The 22,223-nt window shown below is 43.7% G+C and overlaps 1 protein-coding gene across 2 annotated transcripts in view; it reads left to right on the top strand.

The window, feature by feature from the left end:
* Positions 1-22,223, top strand: part of uvrag (UV radiation resistance associated gene) — a 313,672-nt gene that overhangs the window by 18,229 nt on the left and 273,220 nt on the right. For both annotated transcript variants that reach the window (XM_085999709.1, XM_085999708.1), the window contains exons 2-3: positions 9,603-9,720; positions 13,472-13,506. In XM_085999709.1, coding sequence (XP_085855835.1) covers positions 9,603-9,720; positions 13,472-13,506 — 153 coding nt within the window. The remainder of the gene's footprint in view (positions 1-9,602; positions 9,721-13,471; positions 13,507-22,223) is intronic.

The following is a 22,223-nucleotide window of genomic DNA, read 5'->3' as shown; positions in this document are numbered from 1 at the left end:
TAGTTGAAGCGCAATAAGCCCCTGAAGCTGTGAATCTTCAAACCCTTACCTACAGCATCACCAGTGCACCGAGGGAAATTTGCCTTGTCCGGACTTGGGAAGATGGGAACAAGAGTAAGCCATTCAGCCCCTCAAGCCTGCTCCACTATTAAGTTGGGTCATGGCTGATCTGTACCTCAGCTCCACTTACCCACCTTCGCTCCAAATCTCTCGATACCCTTATCCAACAAAAATCTATCTACAGGAAACTTTGTGCTATCTGGCACTGACGGGACCGAGCTGTTGCCGTTCCCTTCAAACTGCCGGACACTCCAGCGCTGATGTTGAAACATACGGAGATTTTCAGCTCCGTGTGAATCAACAAACCCAGCTTCTAAACAGTCGGCAAGCGTCTCTAGCTGAAGCTGTTGCTTAGCTACAGACGTTGCAGAGCTTGACTGTTGAGAAAAAAGCAACGAAAAGAAAAAAAACCTAACGAAACGGCTCCTGATTTTTGCCGGTGGCTCGAGCTTGCTGGACATTTAGCCTCCGGATAACACAAAGTTTCCTGTATCTTAGTCTAGAAAGCTCTAATTTACAAGCATCAACAGCCTTTTGCGGAGAGAATTCCATATTTCTACTTTATGCAAAGGTGCTTCCTGATTTCACTCCTCATTGGTCTAGCTCTAATTTTAGGATCTTGTCCCCTCGTATTTGATTTTAGGAATAATATAATTTCTCACCAGAGCAAACGTTGCCATGTTGGGTCACCTTGTCGCCAGGCTGCTCTCTGAACCTGTAGCCCTTTTCTGTCGTAGTGAATACAGTATGGTCTTTCATACAGATTTGGTGACATAGCTCAGCATTTTGTTTGCTTTGATAATTACTGCTCTGCAATCCGACAGTCACTCCCAGATCTCGTTCAACCTCTGCCATAGCTAGATCCCTCCTTTTGTTCCAGTGTAAGACTTTGCGATTGCCGTTTCAGTAAAAGTTTGAATTTTCAAAAGAAATAAAATCTTTTTAAGTAGAATACACAAAAGTACTGTACCCCTTTCCTGTTTCCCCCTTCCTCCTCCTCTCCACCCCCCCCCCCCCCCCATTACTTGTCATCTGAAATATTGAGCAATAGTTGATGTAGCAAGCTATCAGAAGAAAGAGCTTGCATTTATATAATGCCTTGCACGACCTCTGGACGTTCCAATGCGCTTCAGTCAATGAAGTACTTTTGAAGTGTGGTAACGTAGGGGAACATGGCAGCCAATTTGCACGCAGAGAGAATTGATGTTTGTTCTAAATTCGGTCAGAGCTAGCCAACCCATTAGCTTTGTGCTGACCTGTTAGCGGTCCTTTCGGGCGTGGTACCGGTCACTGCTTGACATTGCATCAGAACGGTAGGTTTCACAAGGACCAAAACAGAAGGGCTAGGAAAAATGTAGAGATTTCTGTGTTGAAGAAATATTTAAATTACATATACCTGTAGTAAAAGCTTTCCCTCCGGCATGGCATTGCAATTGAAGTTGCTCATGTTAGCTAAACCAGTGGTTTTGTATTGAAGAATATGTTTGACATTGAAGTCACATTTTGAGTAATACGTATGTGGGCAGTTTGAGCCAACAAAAACCCAACTGATTCTTGCCCCATCTTAAAATCTAACGATAGAACTTGCATTTATATCGCGCCTTTCACATCCTCAAGACGCCCCATAGCACTTCGCAGCCAATGAATTGCTTTTGAACGGCAGTCACTGTTGTAATGTCGGCAGATGCAGCAATCAATTTGAGCTCAGCAGCGAGTTAAATGACCAGATAATCTGTTGTGGTTGTGCTGGGTGAGGGAACTCATCTGCTTCTCTTCTGGTAGTGCCAAGAGGGCAGTCTGTTTACTGTCTCACCCAGATGATGACACCTCCAACAGGGCAATCGGGGGACAGGCCATAAATGTAGCATTGCTAGTGTTGCCCACATCGGGAAAAATAATTAAAAACAATTTCCTCTGGGGAGTCATTCAAAATGGTCATCAATTTTAAACCTATTGCTGAGCGTGATGAGAGAGGTTGGGAGGAACTTCTTTACACAGAGGGTTGTTGGAGCATGGAATGCTTTGTCGGAGGAAATGGTTGAGGCAGACGGTTGCATCTTTTTCAGGGAAAATTGGATAAATATTTCAAGCAGAGGTAGATACAGGGCTATAGGGAGAGCACAGGGCTGTATTACTTTCGTAAAGAACCGGCACATACACGATGGATCGACTGGCCGCCTTCTGTGATGTAATTTTCCCTGGTTCTATAGAACCTTGATCTGGAGTATCCTATAGATAATGAAACATTTTGACCAGGCCAGTATTTCCCTCTGCACAAGAAATCCTCGTTAAGGGGATCCAGAAGAATACAAAATGTCATTTATTAATGTCATAATGTAGATGTAAACAGAAGTTGAAAGGAAGTCTACTTTGCATCACAAAGTATTTCCTCATTTTTCTAAATGTTTGGCTGTAATTGCTTAAAGTAGAAGAGATTTGCAATTTGAATCCTGATTCTATTTGACCTCTTGGTGCACCCTGATCATATTTACTCATCAGGGTGTGCTATTCCGCTGTAGACTGCCAACAGGTCTCATTTGTTGACGACCCTTCCTGTTTTGAGGTATAAAATCATAGTTCAGCATCAATCAGTGCAATTTTTTGTTGGTGTGCTGGTAACTGTATTTGCCAAGTAAATTATAAGCAAAATAGTGTATGCTGTGTAATAAATCTCATCATTCATCAAGGAACTACTTGTGAAATAACGCTGGACGGCCAGCTGGTGGCGCCGTCCAAGGAGTATAAATACTCGGGCGTTGGCCCCAGCTTTCCAGGGACATTTTGTAAGACGAGGAACTAGTGAAGTACAACTAGACCTCCATGTTCTGAAACAAGTTGATTAAAGCCTTGCTTTATGCTCCAACCAAGTGTGTAGTGAGTTTTATTACGTCATGCTGTTTGTTGAAGTCTTGTGTATATAAAAAAAAATACAACTAGGGAATTAAGGTAACTGCAAACAGGGTTTGATTTGTCTTTTTTTTGTGGTGGTAAGAGCTGGATCTAGACTTTGCGTTCAGTGGCCTATCCCCTCTCAGCACCGAAATGGCCTTTGCCAAATTCTTATTGTTGTGCTTTATTGCTCCTTTTCCTCCTGGAACTCTCTGCAATGTTTGACATGGGTAATCATGTAGTCCTTGAATGCCTCCTCTATTTCTACGGGATAGCTCTTGTATGGTTGCATTGCTACCTATCCTTTTTTTCAGCAAAAGTGACCCAGGAAACTACATAGCAGTGAGTTTGATGTCCATTGTGGGTAAAGTTCTGAGAACCTGTATATAAAGATAAGATGGAGCATCTGGATAGGCATAAAATCATAAAAGATAACCAATATGGGTTAATGAAGGGAAGGTCTTGCCAACCTAACTTGCTGATTTTCTTTGAGGGTATCATAAATAGCTTGATGGGGGTAAGGCAGTAGATGTGATTTACTTGGATTTCAGTAAGGCCTTTAACACTGTTTCTTTGGAAAGGCTGGTACTGAAAATAAAGGAAGTGGGAATAAATGGAAATATTTTACAATTGGTATGTAATTGGTTGTCTAGTAGAACCTAGAGGGTGGTGGTACAGGGATTGTCATCAGCGTGGGAGAATGTTACCAGTGGGATCTCTCTCGGGTCTGTTTTGGGACCTCGCTTTTTATTTATTACCTTCATCAGTGATTTGGAGCTAGAAGTCACAAGCACACTGGCTAAATTTGGAGATGTTACAAAGCTACTGAAGGTGGTAGACTCCAAACCTGAGCAGGATAAACTACAGGAGGATTTGCATAAACTTGGTAATTGGACAGACAAGTGGCAGATGAAATCCAATGTAGAGAAATATAAAGTGCTTCAAATGGGGACAAAAACTCCAGGAAAGGACTATTACTAAAATGGAAAGAAAGAATGTGCGTGGAAAATGAGAGAGATCTGGGGGTCCTGATTGACAATAACTTGAAGCTGCAATGCTCGGTGGCGGTGAGTAAAGCAGATCTGAAGTTGGAATGTGTTAAAAGGTCAAGAACATAAGAGTTAGGAACAGGAGTCGGCCACATGGCCCCTCGAGCCTGCTCCGCCATTCAATAAGATCATGGCTGATCTTCGACCTCAACTCCACTTTTGCACCCGATCCCCATGTCCCTTGATTCCCCATGAGTCCAAAAATCTGTCTATCTCAGCCTTGAATATACTCAACGACTCAGCATCCACAACCCTTTGGGGCAGAGAATTCTAAAGATTCGCAACCCCTTATCCTGAGACTATGCCCCCTAGTTCGAGACTCTCAAGCCAGGGGACATAATCTCTCAGCATTTATTCTACTAAACTCCAGAGAGTATAGGCCCAATCTGCTCCATCTCTCCTCATAGGACAACCCTCTCATCCCACGAATCAATCTGGTGAACCTTCGTTGCACAGCCTCCAAGGCAAGTATATCCTTCCTTAGATATGGAGACCAAAAACTCTGCACAGTACTCCCCAAGTGTGGTCTCACCAGAGCCCTGTACAATTGTAGCAAGACTTTCTTACTCTTATACTCCAACCCTCTAGCAATAAAGACCAAAATGCCATTTGCCTTCCCAATGGCTTGCTGTACCTGCATGTTAACTGTGTTTCTTGTACTAGGACACCTAAATCTCTCTGAACACCAACATTTAATAGTTTTTCACCATTTAAAAAAAAAAAAAAAAATTCTGTTTTTCTATTCTTCCTACCAAAGTGAATAACCTCACATTTCCCCGCATTATACTCCATCTGCCACCTTACTGCCCACTCACTTAGTCTGTCTATATCCCTTTGCAGGCTCTTTGCATCCTCCTCACATCTTACTTTTCCCTACTCTCTGCTTTCTGTCTGTTAACCAACCCTTAGTCCATGCTAGTATATTACCCCCAATCCCATGAGCCCTAATTTTGTTTAATAACCTCTTGTGTGGCACCTTATCGAATGCCTGTTGGAAATCCAAATATACTACATCCACTGGTTCCCCTTTATCTACCCTGCTAGTTACATCCTTAAATAACTAATACATTTGTCAAACAGGATTTACCTTTCATAAAACCATGTTGACTCTGCCTAATCATATTATTTTCTAAGTGCTCTGTTACCACTTCCTTAATAATGGATTCCAACATTTTCCTGACGAATGATGTCAGGCTAACTGGCCTGTAGTTTTCTGTTTTCTCTCTCTCTCCTTTCTTGAATCAATGTTGAGCCAAAATAGTGAGGTAATCCTGCCATTTCATAAATCATTGGTGTGACCAGACTTGGAATACTGTGTACAGTTCTGGTTGCCACACTACAATGAGGATATTGCAGTTATTGAAAGGATAGAGAAGAGGGCAACCTGAATGATGTGGAGAGATTGGATTATGAGGATTTATTATGCAAATTGACATGTTCTTGCTGGAAAAGAGCAGGTTGAGAGGTAATGTAATTGCTGTTTTTAGGATTCTAAATGGATTAGATAAGGTAGACCATGGCCAGCTATTTCACTTTGTCCAGAATAGTACAACTAGAGGACCTGGCCTGTGCTTGAAAGGTGGCGGGGTAGGGTGGGGGGAGAATTTCAAAACGAATCTGCAGAAACAATATTTCAGTGAGTGAGTGGTCAATCATTGGTACAGGGAGACGGTGGAAACAGAGAATATTGATTCATACAAATTAGATGGATTTCTTCCAGAAACTAACCTTTTGGGGCGCAGTATATGAGTAATTTGAGACAGGACGTGGTGAGTGTAGCATTGCGCGGGAGGGACAGTGACTTTGGACCTGTGGTTCACAAAGCTGTCCACCACTGGGGTTTTCCTTGCAATATGGTTGGAGCTGTTGTAGACTAATTGATCGAGATTGAATGCTGTGATTAGTCAACAACTCATTATCATTGTGTCATGCGACTACCAGGATGATAGAAGGTGAATTAGATGGACTGTGGTCCTTTCTCGTTCCTCATGTTCTTTTCCTCGATGGTACCCATCTTCGAGTATCAAAGACTTTCTGGCATCTAACCAATTGATATATTTAAAAAAAAAAAAATTATGTCTGGTTAATCCAATCGTGTCCTTGCTAATCATGTGAATGCCTGAGTGAGATTACCAGTTGTTAAATTAGTGCAAACGTTTTTTTATATGCTGTGGTCTTGCACGCACTTGGGGCTGGATTGAGACGGATTCCATGTGCAACCAGCAGAGGCTTTCATCTTGTTTGAAACCTAGAAACATAGAAGATAGAAGCAGGAGTAGGCCATTCGGCCCCTCGAGCCTGCTCCGCCATTCAATGAAATCATGGCTGACCATCCAAACTCAGTACCCTATCCCTGCCTTCTCCACATATCCCTTGATGCCTTAAGAAATATATCCAACTCCTTCTTGAATATATTTAATGAACTGGCCTCCACCGCCCTCTGTGGTGGAGAATTCCACAGGTTCACCACTCTCTGGGTGAAGAAATTCCTCCTCATTTCAGGTTGGACAGCTTGGTTGGCAGAATTGTCAGCCATGGTTCAGTTGATCGCTCTATCACCTCTGAGTCAGAACACTGTGGGTTCGAGACTTGAGCACAACATTTCTTAGGCTGAGAATCCAGTGCAGTACTGGGGGAGTGCTGCACTGTCAAAGGTGCCATCTTTTGGATGAAACGTTAAGCTGAGGTCCCGCCTGCCCCCTCGGGTGAATGTCAAAGATCCCATGACACTATTTCGAAGAAGAGCAGGGCAGTTATCCCCGGTGTCCTGAGGCCAGTATTTATCCCTCAATCAACATCACTAAAAACCGATAATCTGGTCATTATCACATTGCTGTTTGTGGGAGCTTGCTGTGCACACATTGGCTGCCGCGTTTCCTACATTACAACAGTGACTACACTTCAGAAGTACTTCATTGGTTTTAAAGCGCTTTGGGATGTCCTGAGGCTGTGAAAGGTGCTATATAAATGCAAGTTTGTTTTTTTAGGCGTGATGGGCAGAGCGAGACGGTATGTTTCCATGTGGACATGTTTATTTGAAGCCCTGTTTTGCGCATACACTGAGACACACAATCTCAATGTCTCCTCACTCGCTTCTGGGACCGAAGTGGGAAGGATAGGTAGCAAACGGGCAACCACTATCTTAATTCACCACTAAATCTGCACATGGTGCAAGGAGCCTATAAATGTTCTGAATTTTATCAAATCTGAACTGCTGGTAGTATAAACAAACAAGGTAAGTTTTGCTTGGCTTGTCGGCCTTTCCCTGTTCCTAAATATTCTTATTAGACATGGTGTGGTCAAATGAAAAAAATCCGGCTGGTTTTGTATTGCTTGTTTGCTGAGTTTCTGCTATTACAGGACCTCCAGTGAGCTATACCTAGAGGTAGAAGTCTGGTCTAGAATTTCAATGCATTGTACAGGTCCCATCAACCTCACAAAAATGTATACTTTTCTGCAAGTCTGGGCTGTAATCATGAGATTTTCCTTAAGTGGTCACTGAATAAGGAAGGAAGTTTGTGTGCTGCTTTATTTGTTTACTAGCTGGGGGGAGCCCGGCTTTTCCAGGGCTGTTTTGGGCCGGGCGGTTTAAATCGAGTGCCAGGCTTTGGGCCCTGTCTGTGTCCCTCTCTCAATCTGCTGCCGGGCAACATTTCTACCTTTTTTAATACCTTGAAAGATGAAAGTGAAAGTACTTATAAAACGTTTTTGGTAAATCTTGTTATTTTTAAAAGAGATACTAACTTTCAAAGTAGTTTGAGCTGGAAGCTGAAGTCATGGCAGTGAAACAATGGCTGCCAGATCCCCGAGATGAAAACGATTAGTCCCGCCCCGACACACACACACACACACACACACCGATTGGCCAACCATCAGGGGACCGTACTGTAGGATTGGTCAATCGTGACGGCACAGGATTGGTCGAACCTTGATGTCAGTCAATCAATGCTAGCAGATAATGAGTTTAATTGTGAAGGTTTTTTGCATAAGGCGCGAACAATTTTCGTCCGACCGAAAAGTAAATACGCTTACCAGCGTCCCGGAAGCATAAGCTTTCTTCGGAGGTAACACGCACGTAGGTACGCGATATAACTTTCGAGCGCATAGCCGGACAGACGCACACCCGAGGACAGACAGACAGAAGGACAGACAGACAGATCGATTCCTTTTTATATATATATATATAGATATAGATAAAGTTCTTGATTTATCTGAGCTACAGATCACTGTGTGACTAATGACTGGCGTAATAGTCTTGTGATGTGTAACTTGATTTACCCCCCCACCCTGAAGCTCAGCAGGGATTGAAAAGGTAACTTGTCTATCTGCTGCAACCAAGCACGTTTGTGATTTTTAAAAATATTTCTTGTTTTCATGCATCAGAAGCACCACTTAGCTCAAAGTACTTCAATCTATTGATCTATATTTAGTTATAGCAAAATACCACATGGCAGATTGAGTGATTGAATGAAAAAAGACTTGCAGAAAAATATACATTTATATGACTCCTTTCACAACCTCGGTGTCCCAAAGCGCTTTACAGTCATTTAAATACTTTTTGAAGTGTAGTCACTGCTGATTACTTGTATGTTTTTCATTGCACGAGGCAAACTGCTGGGGCAGTACATAGTATTGTCACGAGGATTTCAGTAAAGTGTAACTGCATACTGTGTTCACTTGAACTGAGAGTTCACCTAGCAGTTTAATTAAATATTTTGTCTTTGATGAGATTCATCCGAGCTGTTTAATACTACGATGAAATACGGCTGGTTATAGTTCTGTCATTAGTGGTGGGAGCAATTTGATGTGCTTTAATCAAGAGTAACACACAGGAAGCATATTATTGGACATCATTCAAGTCTCACTCCAGAGACTGGAGCCTATAATCCAGGCTGACACTTCAGTGCCCTGCTGAGAGGTGCCATCTTGCCGATAAGACGTTAAACCGAGGCCCCGTCTGGCCTCTTGGGTGGATGTAAAGATCCCACGGCACTGTTCAAAGAAGAGCAGACGAGTTCTCCGCAGTGTCCTGGGCCAATGTTTGTCCCTCAACCAACATCACAAAACAGATTATCAGGTCGTTATCTCATTGCTGGTTGTGGGATTTTGCTGTCACATTTGCTGCATTACAACAGTGATTACACTTCAGAAGTGCTTCATTGGCTGTGAAGCACTTTGGGACGTCCTGAGGTCGTGAAAGGCGCTATAGAAATACAAGTTCTTTTTTTACTATATTGGTTTGTGTGTTTTCTCTCGATCGATATCTAGTGACAACACTGGATTGTTTAACTTGCATCTGACTTTGAAATACTTGAAGTTGACATTGGTTGCAGAAGTGGGGCAAATTGTGCCATTGGTCAAACTTGCATCCCTTCCCTTGAGCACATGTAAAAAAAAAAATTGCTAATAGGAATTTCACACGCATATTGAGTTTTCATATCCTTTTTGTGAATTGAATCTGATGTTTCTAAAATCTTAAGTTATTGAATATTAGAAAGCATAAGTGAACAAATGACATAACAGGAACAGGAAATGTCTCCATGAAAACCAGGACGGTGCACAAATTTAGATGTCTAAATCTTCTTTAAACATTTATTGTTTCAGCGACGGCTTCGACATCTGCGAAGTATTGCAGCACGAAATATAGTTAACAAGAATGGTTCCCATCTTCTGGACACCTACTTTAGCCTACACCTGTGTGATGATGCAAAGATCTTTAAAGGTAAACGGAAGAGTGGATGCAGTTACATTTGTTGTGGAAAATAACGAATGGGTTCAGCAAAGTTGGAACTTCCATTGTTGGGTTCCCGTAGTGACCACGAGTGATGGCCACTTTTTAGAGGCCTCTTGCTTGCTGGTGAAATTTCTTAATTAAGAGCTGATCAGGTAGCTGGGCCTTTTCTATCATTTAAAATGTTGAGGGCAGTCTAATGGACTGCCTGGGTACACGTTTAACAGGCCCCTTTAATGTGAGGTTATCTCCTCCAGCTGTTAATACGCTTAATTCAAATTACAGGTTCAATTGCAGGAGCCTACAACAAGAGTTTACCAGTCTCGCCTCTGCACCTAGAAGCAATGAATCCATATACATTGAAGTACCAATCTCGCCCATGCCATTTAGAATGCCTGGGGTGGCAAAAGGAATTGTAGAATCATAGAAGTGTACAGCACGGGGCCATTCAGCCTGTCGAAGAGCTGTCCAATTTAGTCCCACGCCTCCGCTTTCTCCCCATAACCCTGCAAATTAGTTCATAGTTCCTATGGAATCTGATTCCATCACCCTTTCATGTGGTGCGTTCCAGATCATAACAACCCTCTGTGAAATAATTTCTTCTCATTTCCCTTCTAGTTCTTGTTAGAGAATTATTTTAATCTGTGACCTCTGGTTACCGATCCACTTGCGAGAGGAAACCGTTTCTCCCACTTGCTCTATCAAAACACCGAATGATTTTGAACACCTCTATTAACTCTTCCCTTAACCTTCTCTGCCCTAAGGAGAACAATCCCAGCTTCTACTATCTCTCCATGTAACTGAAGTTCCCTCATCCCTGGTATCATCCTGGTAAACCTCCTCTGTACTCTCTCCAAGGCCCTGACATCCTTCCTAAAGCGTGGTGCCCAGAATTGTCTGCAATCCTCCAGCTGATGCCTAACCAGTGATTTGGAAAGGCCTTGTTTTGTATTCCAGGGGATCTCATTGAAATTTATAAAATTCTAACAGGACTAGACAGACTAGATGCAGGAAGGATGTTCCCGATGGCGGGGGAGTCCAGAACCAGGGGTCACAGTCAAAAGATAAGGGGTAAGCCATGTAGGACTGAGATGAGGAGGAATTTATTCACCCAAAGAGTGGTGAACCTGTGGAATTCTCTACCACAGAAGGCAGTGGAGGCCAATTCATTAAATATATTCAAGAAGGAGTTGGATATATTTCTTAAGGCTAAAGGGATCAAGGGATATGGGGAGAAAGCAGGGACAGGGTACTGAATTTGGATGATCAGCCATGATCTCATTAAATGGCGGAGCAGGCTCGAGGGCCCGAATGGCCTACTCCTGCTCCTACCTTCTATGTTTGTTTATTCCATGCCCCTATTTATGAAGCCAAGTATCCCATATACTTCCTTATCTTGTGACGCCCGCATCCCATGGATGAATTTTAAAAAAAAGTTGCCCTGCCACCTTCAAGGATTTGTAAATATGCACCCCGAGGTCCCTCTGTTCTTTCACCACCTTCAAAAAATTGTATGTTTTTACTTCTTTAGTGTTCACCAAGGGATGCAAGTTCTGGAGCGCGGCACACTTCCCATTTTATGCACCCAGTGTCAACATTAAGCACTACCAGTTTAGGTGTAACCTGCTTAGTTGTAGAGTAAAGTTCCCTCTACTCTGTCCCAACAATGTGACTCAGCCCCAACCTTTTCCTGCTTTATATCATGCAGGATCTAAGATTGCCGGATTAGGATCATTTTTGTACTGGTGAGCCGGTGACTGCTGGGAATTATCCAATTTCACTTCATATAGGACCTTTACACCCACTAGTTTGGGCTGGATTCAAATCCAAATCATGAGGGGGAAAACCCCAGCATCAAAGCAATTGCACCACCTAATTCTTGGGGCACTATATCTTTTGTTGACTAGATATTGCTTGCAGTGCTTTTGAAGACAAAATATACTGCATTTATCTTGAACCCTTCCATCTAACAGAAATGAACATTTGCACTTGGAAATTCCATGGGGTTTCTCTGGCAGGGAACCAGTGGAACCCCCACAGAATTGGTGTAAACGGCTTTAAAAATAGCCATTTATGCTGCTTTGCTGAAGTTTCTATTGAACTTTGACCTGTTATAGCAGGAGACCGGGAGACCCTGCGAATTACCGAGACCTTTGTCTCAGTTATTGCTTCAGCGCTATCGAATGCAAAATGTGATTTTTAGAATGAAAAACAATGAATGTAATTTCCCAAATAACAACAGAAAATGCTGGAAATACTCAGCAGGCCAGGCAGCATCCATGGAGAGAGAAACAGAGTTAACGTTTCAGGTCTGGGACCCTTCATCAGAACTGGAAAAAGCTGGAGATGTAACAGATATTAAGCAGGTGCAGAGACGGAGGGGAGGAAGGAATAGAAAGAACACCCTGTACTTTTGTAAGAGGCAGGAAAGATAAAATGTTGCAAATGGGAATGGCAAAAATCATATAGCATGAAAAATGGGGGCAGGGATAATTGTCTGAAATTGTTGAACTCGGTGTTGAGTCCTAAGGCTGCAAAGTGCCCAATCGAAAGATGAGGTGCTGTTCCTCGAACTTACGTTGAGCTTCATTGGAACAATGTAATAGGCCGAGGACAGAGAAATCAGAGTGGGAGTGAAGCGGTGAATTAAAGTGACAGGCGACCGGAAGCTCGGGGTCACCCTTACGGACTGAACGGAGGTGTTCCGCAAAGCGGTCGCCCAATCTGCGTTTGGTCTCCCCAATGTAGAGGAGACCGCATCGAATGTAATTTTCCATTCAGAGGTGTATAGAATCTAATTCTGCCACCTCCAAAATGTTTTTCTGAACAAGGGTACTCCACTGGACAATGCAGTAGTACAGTCAGATCCTTACATTATGCTCCTTCGTTTCATTTGCATTGTAAGCAGTCGTGCATGTCAGGCTAGTGCTTGTCCCTTAAGCCAAATTACTTCTATTTTGCCCTTGTAAGGTGTACTGCAGTGTGACAGCAGTGCATTAATGGTGATTTGTGTGTTTTCAGTTGAATTGTTATTTCTCAATACTCTGCACAATAGCTGCTATCACTTGATCAATTGGATTACTGTGGTTGAATAATCTAGCGGTTGACTTACTGCATGCAGCACTGCTGAGGACAAGCAGTTCATCTGAAGGGCAAGGCCTCGGGTTGAAACCTTCAATGGGACCTGTCCGATTCTTTTTTTTCTTCTTTCTACCCCCGCCCTGAACAATAAGGATAGATTCTGTTGCTGTCCTGTAGTTTCTGCAGGCTTTTGAATCATTGTTTTCTGTTGCCGATGTTCTGCTTTCCAACAGCACAAACTGGCAGCGAAGAGCTCTCTGAAATTATCACATGTCAGCGCATCTTGCGAGAATAACTAGGCTGCTGCTGAATTGAGTTCGGTTATCGTGTTGAGCCAGTCTGAATTCTGTATCTTCAAGGGGTTAAGTTTGAATGAAAATGTATAAATACTGGAGTATTTTGCTCATTAGTTGCACTGTTCAAAGAACTCTGGCCTATGATAAAACCTGCTGATGGCTTCAAGGAACTCTGCTGTTGGTTTTATGAATTAGCGATTGACTTCACAAGCCTTGCATGCTGATGGCACAGTGCTGTTGGAGGTGGGATCTAGATGGTTTGGAAGAGTTGCTGAAGTGACTGGATGTTAACTGTTGAATTGTTGATTTCCAAAGGTGTTTTGCAAATTAACTCCTAATGCACTTTGTTCCCTTTTTTCCTTTAGCATTTTACACCAGTGAGGTCGTGAAAGATTCTTTGGTAAGTGATCTTTAATTGGGCTAACGTTAGCTATGTTCTTAAAGGAGGAATCTGCACCAGTACTCTGAACATTCTTTGGACTAGATGAGCCTTTGCATGAACTTACATTTCCAGCTTCATTTTCAGCAATCCAGTTCAGTAGGCATTTTAGAAAAAGAAATGAGGGTTGGAGGAATCACAGTCCTGTGAGGAAAAACACCAAAGCTTGGGGCTATTTACAATCAGTAGTGGAAACTCTTGGTGTTCTTGCCAACCCAGGGACCTGAGTCCAGCTGTAGCATCCCTGCTGCCAACCTTGGTGGAGAGCTACTTCGTGAGACTAGGGACAACAGTTAGTCAACTGCTCGCACTGGATGAAGCCTAGTTGGCTCAGCAACTCACCAAACAAATTGGCTGAACCATCGGGGCAGCCGCCATTGTCAATTTTAACAGAAGTGAATGCCCACAATAGAAAACATCAGCTTCCACTAAAGTGCAGAGGCAACGTGAACATGGGGAGGAGGAGAAAGGGAACAGGTTTTTCTAGGGTTGGGATGCCTGTAGGATTTCCTAGATGGTGCTTTATGAAAAATTTGCCATTTTTAAATTATCAGTACAGCGTCAGCCTGCTTTATGTTGAATGAAACCTTGTTGCACTAGAGCTATCCCTGCTGTGCTTTGTAAATCGTCAGTTTGCGGAGTATATTTACACATGTTTATATAACTGTAGAGTATTGGGTTTGATCCATATTGTGAACTATGGGACACTCATTATGAACAATTTATGGATTGGTTTGTAATACAAAGCTAAGTACAACTGACTCCTGAGATCAAGGGCATGATTGAAAATGAATAGCTTTATCTTGTCTTGCCCAGTCAGCAAAGAAATCCATTATAATCTTTTAATAACTGTGCTATGTGGGAAAATTGAACTGTCTTCACAGTGATGCAGTCGTGCAGTACTGGGGTTGATGAAGAATAAGAATGAGTAGAATGGTATTTGCAAACTTGGAGCTTTTATGAACAGTAGTGGGAACTTCCAGCCCAAGAATATTGATGCCAGTTGTATATCCAAGCTGAGATCAGTTTCAGAGATGTGGGCCATTCCTGGTCTGTATGGTTCAGCACCGCACCAGGTGCATCTACTCACTGAGCTAATGGAGACCCATTTTACTCATCTGCTTAGCTCAGTGGTAGCGCCTTCGGCTGCCTTAGAAGGTTGTGGGTTCAAGCTCCACGCCAGGACTTGAGCGCGTTGTCTAGGCTGACACACAAGTATAGTGTGGAGGGAACGTTGCATTGTTGGAAGTTCCTATCTCTTGGGTGAGATGTTATTGAGACTATGTCTGCCAGTTCAAACAAAATACCAAAGATCCCAGTTGAACAAGAACAGTGACTTGTTCCAGTATTCTGGTTGACCTTTATCCCTCAGCCAACAGCACCAAACTCGATTCACTGGTCCCTTTTTAAAAATAAAATAGTTGTTTGTGGGAACAAGTTGAGTGCCACGTTTGCATACATCGTGAATATACTCAAACTCATTACATGGCAGTAAAGCGCTTTGGGATGTCCTGAGGATGTGAAATAAGTTGAAGAACTGCTACTGTCTAGCTTGAGTAACAAATGCAATGATGAAACATTTACATGTGGTGGATTTAGTAAAATTTTACTTGATTGCTGGCTGTTCTTTTTGCATACCATTTTGGGTAATGTTGGCTTACCAGAGGCTGTTCTCAAATTATAAAGCTGTGGATGAATATAAAAAAACAAGTAAAGGAGTTTGAAGAACTGGTCAGGAGAGCTGAACTCGAAAGGAGTTGCGGATTGTAGCGAATATTAAAAGAAATGTGGTGTCCGCCGTGGCTCATTGGGTAGCACCCTCGCCTCTGAGGCAGAAGGTTGTGGGTTCAAGTCCCACTCCAGAGACTTGAGCACATCATCTGGGCCGACACTCCCAGTGCAGTACTGAGGGAGTGGATGTAAAAGATCCCATGGCACTAAATCGAAGAGGAGCAGGGGAGTTTGCCCCAGTGTCCTGGGGCCAATATTTATCCCTTAATCAACATCACTAAAACAGATTATCTGGTCGTTATCACATTGCTGTTTGTGGGAGCTTGCTGTGCGCAAATTGGCAGCTGCGTTTCCTACATTACAACAGCGACTACACTTCAAAAGTACTTCATTGGCTGCAAAGTGCTTTTGAGACGTCCTGAGGGCATACATAAAGGCGCTATATAAATGCAAGTGTTTTTTTGTGTGTTTCTGCAGCAGGCAGGTATAATAACAATAGTTAAGAGTGGGACCAGGCAAGGGCAGTCCCAATCAGCTGGATAACAGGGAAGAGGCGTTGGAAGAGGATGGAGTGGTCAACCGTGCCAAGGTTGCAGGCAGGTTGAGAAGGGATAGTGCACCTCGGTCATGGTCGCATAAGCTGTCATTTGTGACTTTGTTTAAGGCTGCAGGACACAATACAAGTGGGATCTGGGGATACTGGGAGATAGCACACTGAAACTAACAGTGCATTATGTGTCAGTAATAAGGAAAGGCAATTGGATCTTGAGGTACAGCCAGTGGCACAGAGCTCAAATGCCAATTGGTTATAGTTTGTACAATACACTGGTATGGCTGCGCTTGGAATGCTGAGTCAGTGTATTACTGCAGGGATGTCCAGGCATTGGAGGCAGTGCAGAAAAGGACAATCTGTCTTGAGGCATCTGAGCTATGAGGAGAGGTCGAATAATCTGGGATTGTTTCCCCTAGAGTAGAGCAGGCTCAGAAGATATTCAGAATTCTTAAGGAAATCGATAATTTGAAGCTTGATTAGTTTGAAATTGCCTCAAGCTATAGAACCAGAGGACATGAAGGGGGAAGGTGAACACAGTTCGGATTTAACTATTGTACGTGGAGGATAGTGGATTCTGTGACTAAGCACCATATTTTTAGCATTAATCCTTGAAAGTATCCTTCACATGTTGTCAAATACTGGAGCGATGGGGCACATCAGGGATATGCCTGCAATAGCTCCATCTACCCAAGAGAAAAGATGGCTGGAGTTTCCTGAACTCCAAACACGTTGACTGGACAGGGGATCATTGCCTAGAACAAGACTTGCCCACAGAGGCTCTGATTTGGCCTGAAGCCAATTGTTGCGCTACCAGTCTCGCTAAACAGTGTCCCCTTCCTGGGCTGATGGGAAAACTTCAGCATAGTTCTGGCAGCGCTGCCTCCCTGGAGGGAGGCCTCTACTTCGCTTTGTTCTTCCTCGGCTTCGCAGTCTTCTCCCCACTATAGTGCGGCAGCAGTTTCCACAGAGGCGATTGCTAAGTATTGTAGAAGAAAGGCCTGCTGAAACTGGCAGCCTTCTCCACAAGGATCAGTTTATACAGCAGCTCAACGATTTCATATCTCTCAATTTCTTGCCCATATCTAAATCCAGATCTTCTACAGGAAACTTTGTGCTATCCGGCACCGACGGGACCGAGCTGTTGCCGTTCCCTCAAAACTGCCGGACACTCCAGCGCTAATGTTGAAAGATACGGAAGCTTCTGTGCTCCGTATCTGTCAACAAACCCTGCAACAGCTTCTAAACAGTCCAAGCGTCTCTGTAGCTTAGCAACAGCTTCAGCAGACCTCGCAGAGCCTGACTGTTGAGAAAAAAAGCAACGAGAAGAAAAAAAACCTACGAGAAGAAAAAAAAACTAACTAAAACGGCTCCTGATTTTTGCCGGTGGCTTGAGCATTCCGGACAGTTAGCCTCCGGATAACACACAGTTTCCTGTACTAGGACCCGACCATATTCAAAATACGCCACAAACTCACTTCTCCACACTGTCTGCCGCAACAACAAAGGCCGTCCACTTGCAGAATGGGAAGACCGTGCATAGGCGACTCTACTTAGAAACATAGAAGATAGGAGCAGGAGTAGGCCATTCGGCCCTTCGAGCCTGCTCCGCCATTCAATGAGACCATGGCTGATCATCCAAATTCAGTACCCTGTCCCTGCCTTCTCCCCATACCCCTTGATCCCTTTAGCCTCAAGAAATATATCCAACTCCTTCTTGAATATATTTAATGAATTGGCCTCTCCTGCCTTCTGTGGTAGAGAATTCCACAGGTTCACCACTCTCTGGGTGAAGAAATTCCTCCCCATCTGAGTCCTAAATGGCTTACCCCTTAGACTGTGACCCCTGGTTCTGGACTCCCCGACCATTGGGAACATCCTTCCAGCATCTAGCCTGTCTAGTCCTGTTAGAATTTTATAAGTTTCAATGAGATCCCCTCTCATCTAAACTCCAGCGAGTATAAGCCCAATTGACCCAATCTCTCGTCATACGTCATTCCTGCCATCCCAGATATCGGCCTGGTGAATCTTCGCTGCACTCCCTCCATGGCAAGAACATCCTTCCTCAGGGCAGCACGGTGGCATAGTGGTTAGCACTGTTGCCTCACAGCGCCAGGGACCCGGGTTCGAATCCGGCCTTGGGTGACTGTCTGTGTGGAGTTTGCACATTCTCCCCGTGTTTGCGTGGGTTTCCTCCCACAGTCCAAAGATGTGCGGGTTAGGTTGATTGGCTATGATAAATTGACCCTTAGTGTTAGGGGGATTAAATACGTGGGGTTACGGGGATAGAGTGGGATATGTGTTGGTGTAGGGGTTACGGGGATCGGGTGGGATATGTGTCGGTGCAGGCTCGATGGGCCGAATGGCCTCTACCTGCACTGTGGGGTTTCTGTGATTCTGTGAAGACGACCAAAACTGCACACAATACTCAAGGTGTGGTCTCACCAAGGCCCTGTACAACTGCAGCAAGACATCCTTGTTCCTGTACTCGAATCCTCTCGCTACGAAGGCCAACATACCTAGCATAAGTTACAAAGTCCTAAAGATTATGGGAATAAGGAAAGGCCGAGGAAGGAGGAAGTTCTGCAGAAGAATGGATTCGAGTAGAAGCCAGTGGATTGAGTTTTAATTTTGAACGTGAGGATGTGTGGCGGATGGAGGGTGTATTTGGTGCTTTGGGGGCGGCCGAGGGTGGGGGCAGGAGGGCACTTCAGAGGAACACTGAACATAGTCGTATTGATTTTGCTTTAAAGACAAACATTGTGGGTGGAGGTGAGAGAAAGGGTCACTCGTCCAGTGACGAGCCTTTTCTGGGAACCTCCCCAGGGCTACATATTGGAGGTTCCTTAGATGTGGGAGCTGTATTCAAACCTTGGACCAAGCTGGATTTCATTGAAAATTGAGGGGAGCAACAGTGCTCGACAGTATGACTTCAGATCAATATTTCTCTTGCGAAGCATTCAAGGTTTTAGTTGACATTTTTGTGATTGACCTCCTCGAGGTTGATTGTGATGCCGCTCAGGGGAGTAATTGCAGAAATAATGGGCTCAAGAAGCAAATTGAATGCGATTTAGCATTTGTGGATTAATTCATAGTTTAAAAAAAATGTCCAATTGACCTTCCCTTCGAGGGATATGAAGCAAAGCTGGGTAAATGGGTTTGAGGTACAGATCAGCCATTATCTAATTGAATGAAGAGAAAGGCTTGAGGGGCTGAATGGCCTACTCCTGTTCCTATGTTCATTTGCGGTGGGAATTGTGTAATAGTTGTTTGTTCCATGATTATCTCACAGGAAACCAGAACTGTGGAAATCATTACCGAATGTCCTTATGTTGAGAAATTGTGCCACTTAAATTATTTTAAATAAACTAACATTGATTTCCCTATTTGGTTTGCTGTCTTTTCTGCACCCCCAGCCCCACCCCCAACCCATTCCCTCCTCTGTTTGGGTTGGGCAAGGTCAAACTGTCTGCTTAAAATGTACATAACCTGTGAGGAATTTTTGGCAAAAAGTCAAACATGAACTACTATACTGTTTAACAGCTTGTTGTAAATCTTGGGAATACAAAGCATTATACAGGAAACTCGTTTAAACGGCACCTAAATATTCGGAAGTCTATTAACTGGCAAAATTCATACTCCAAAAACCACACCTCAATAACTGGAAATGTTGCTGAGTCCGAGTCTCCCGCGGTGGCCGAGTTAGTCAGTGGGGGGTAGTTCTCCAAAGTGCCACTACTCAGCTTCTTGGTGCTGTCGAAAGTCGGGAACACCTCAATAACAGGAGTCTGACTCTCCCGCACTGCCAGTAGTCTCTTCCGATCCGCCATTTTTCTGTGTGTCTCTCCATCTTTATCATGAATTATCTCCCCCATCTTGCATTATGGAATTCCCAAAAGTTGGTCCAAGCAAAAGGGCTTGGAATAAGTGTAGTCAACTGCAGTACTGTGTACAGTCGTTTACTGTAAGTTTTGTTTTACTGTTAAGTAATTAAAGAGTTATGGATTACCTTGAACTGGCAGTACTGTACTTAATCAAGCATCTTCCACCATCCATTTAACAACATTCTGTAGGTGAGTACCCAATTACTGTATACTGCACATTTCTTGATTTTTTAATTTTTGTTTGTTAAAAATAGCCTCGGTAGCTAACCCTCCGTCATCCGGAATTTTTCATCAACAGGCACCATCCCGGTCCCGTCGGTGCCGGATACCAAAGAGTTCTAGGAAACTCTTCCGTATCTGGCACCGATGGGACCGGGATGGTGCCGGTTGATTAAAAATTCCGGATAACCGAATTAGCGCCAGCAAGTTAGCGCCCTGCACGGGAGTACTGCCCCGGCCGCTAAATTGGGCTAACCGCCCTGGCGAGGAAGCGGAACGCTATCTCGGGCAGTCCACTTCCTCCCGGGGCGGTGTCTGGAGCGCGTAGCGCGGGAGCACTACGCGGCCGCTCCATATAATGCTGACACGCTTCATCGCCCCTCCCCTTCCGTTAAGGGGAGGGATGCTGCGCACTCTGCAGGCCGTTTGACGGCCTCCACTAGCCCCCACTGACTAACTCGGCCACCGCGGGAGACTCTGACTCGGCAACATTTCCGGTTATTGAGGTGTTATTTTCGGAGTATGAATTTTGCCGGTTGTTAGAGAATTCCAGATATTTAGGTGCCGTTTAAATGAGGTTTTCCTGTATGAGTTTTACTGTATCATTCTGGAGTCTCTGGCAGACTAGCGAAAGCAAGATTTTTGCTTAGGTCTGTGTGGATGAAAGTCTTACGATACAATTAACATACAACACATCTCCCACCAACTTAGACTGAAATGGTGTTGATTGTTGGAGATGCTTCCCCAGTAATTATTTGAGCTAACTGACTGCTGTGGTGGTTCGCATTGTTTAGAAGCCTAGCGCCTAACAAACATGCATAAGTAAGAAGTCTGACGGCTGTTGTGTCTGGCGTTCTGCACGAGAACCATTTTATTACCATTGTGTGAACTGCTAGGTAATATAACCCATAGATTGCTCCCTTTTTCCAAACAGCATTTCAAATTACCATGGCTCTGTGTGCTGGCTATTAAATCAACAAAATGCTGTATGTAATAATGTGCAATAAACTTTATAAACTGATAATTCTGCTCAAGCAGTGCTAGTTAAGCCAAAATGCCACCAGGTAATTTATTTGGACAACATCTTAATGGCCTCCTTTACTGTAGGGAGCGCACCCAGTGATTTATTGTCCCGTTCCACCAGTAACTGGCCTATTGCAAAATTGGATGAATAATTTACATTTACTTTGTTTTCTATGTTGGATTTTATTGACTTTTTTCTTTTAAGGAATCAGTGTTGAGCTCATCAGGGAACTGGTTTTGAGAAGTTAAGGAACCAGATTTTACAGAAAGGTGATCTGTTGTATTCCTGGGCTGCTAGGAACATCCGACATTAGCTTCAAGCGCATGTTAAAGTGCCCGCTCTTTGTGAAAACGCTCTGTTTTAGTTCAGTCCTGCCTTCTCTCCATGTCCCTAAATGCCTCTCACTCCAGAAACTCATCTGGTTGCCATTTAACGAAAAACCATTTCAGTTGCCTTCTCTACATTACAACAGTGACTACACTTCCAAAGTACAGGAAACTCGATTTACCGGCACCTAAATAACCGGAAATCTCTGTTAACCGGCAAAATTCAGGAGTAGGTTCAGGTAAGTTTTACTTCATATTAGTGGCCGTTCCTGGATCTGTGGCCGTGTAACCGGGGTTCCTGCACCTGTTGCTAAGCAACGGGGACGCCTGGATCTTGTGGCCAGGGTTCCTGCACCTGTTGCTAAGCAACAGGGACGCCTGGATCTTGTGGCCGGGGTTCCTGCACCTGTTGCTAAGCAACAGGGAAGCCTGGATGTGTTGCTGTGTACGGAGTTCTCGTACCTTTTAACTATACCTCTGTAATCCGGACTTTTTGATAAATTGGCACCACGCCGGTCCCGTCAGTGCCGGATATAAGAGTTTCCTGTACTTCATTGGCTGTAAAGCGCTTCGGGATGTCCAGAGGTCGTGAAAGACGCTATAGAAATGCAAACCTTTTTTCTCGAACTAAACTAGCTAGATTTATTGACAGAAATTAAACCAGAATGACACACACAGCAGCTTTTATTCCACAACTCTCCTTTTAGTTGAATAAGATGTTTTCTACGTCTTGTCTCCTAACTTCCAAATTTCTAACTCCTGCTCTGATAATTCTTCCTCATGTCTTTTATCACCTTTGTCAATTCCCTTCATAATGCTGGAAATATCAGTTTGGTCATATTAAAATCCTTTCCAAAGAAAATAAGCCAAAATTCTTTAACCTTTCTCCTCAGCTTAAATTTGTGAACCTGGAATCATCCTTGTTACATTCTTCTGTCTACTCG

Source organism: Somniosus microcephalus, chromosome 10, assembly GCF_052327205.1.
Source record: "Somniosus microcephalus isolate GS21.2 chromosome 10, FLI_Smic_1.0, whole genome shotgun sequence".
NCBI classification, from domain to species: Eukaryota; Metazoa; Chordata; class Chondrichthyes; order Squaliformes; family Somniosidae; genus Somniosus; species Somniosus microcephalus.
The sequence above is the reverse complement of the archived record's forward strand: the minus strand, read 5'-3'. Positions and strand labels throughout refer to the sequence as shown.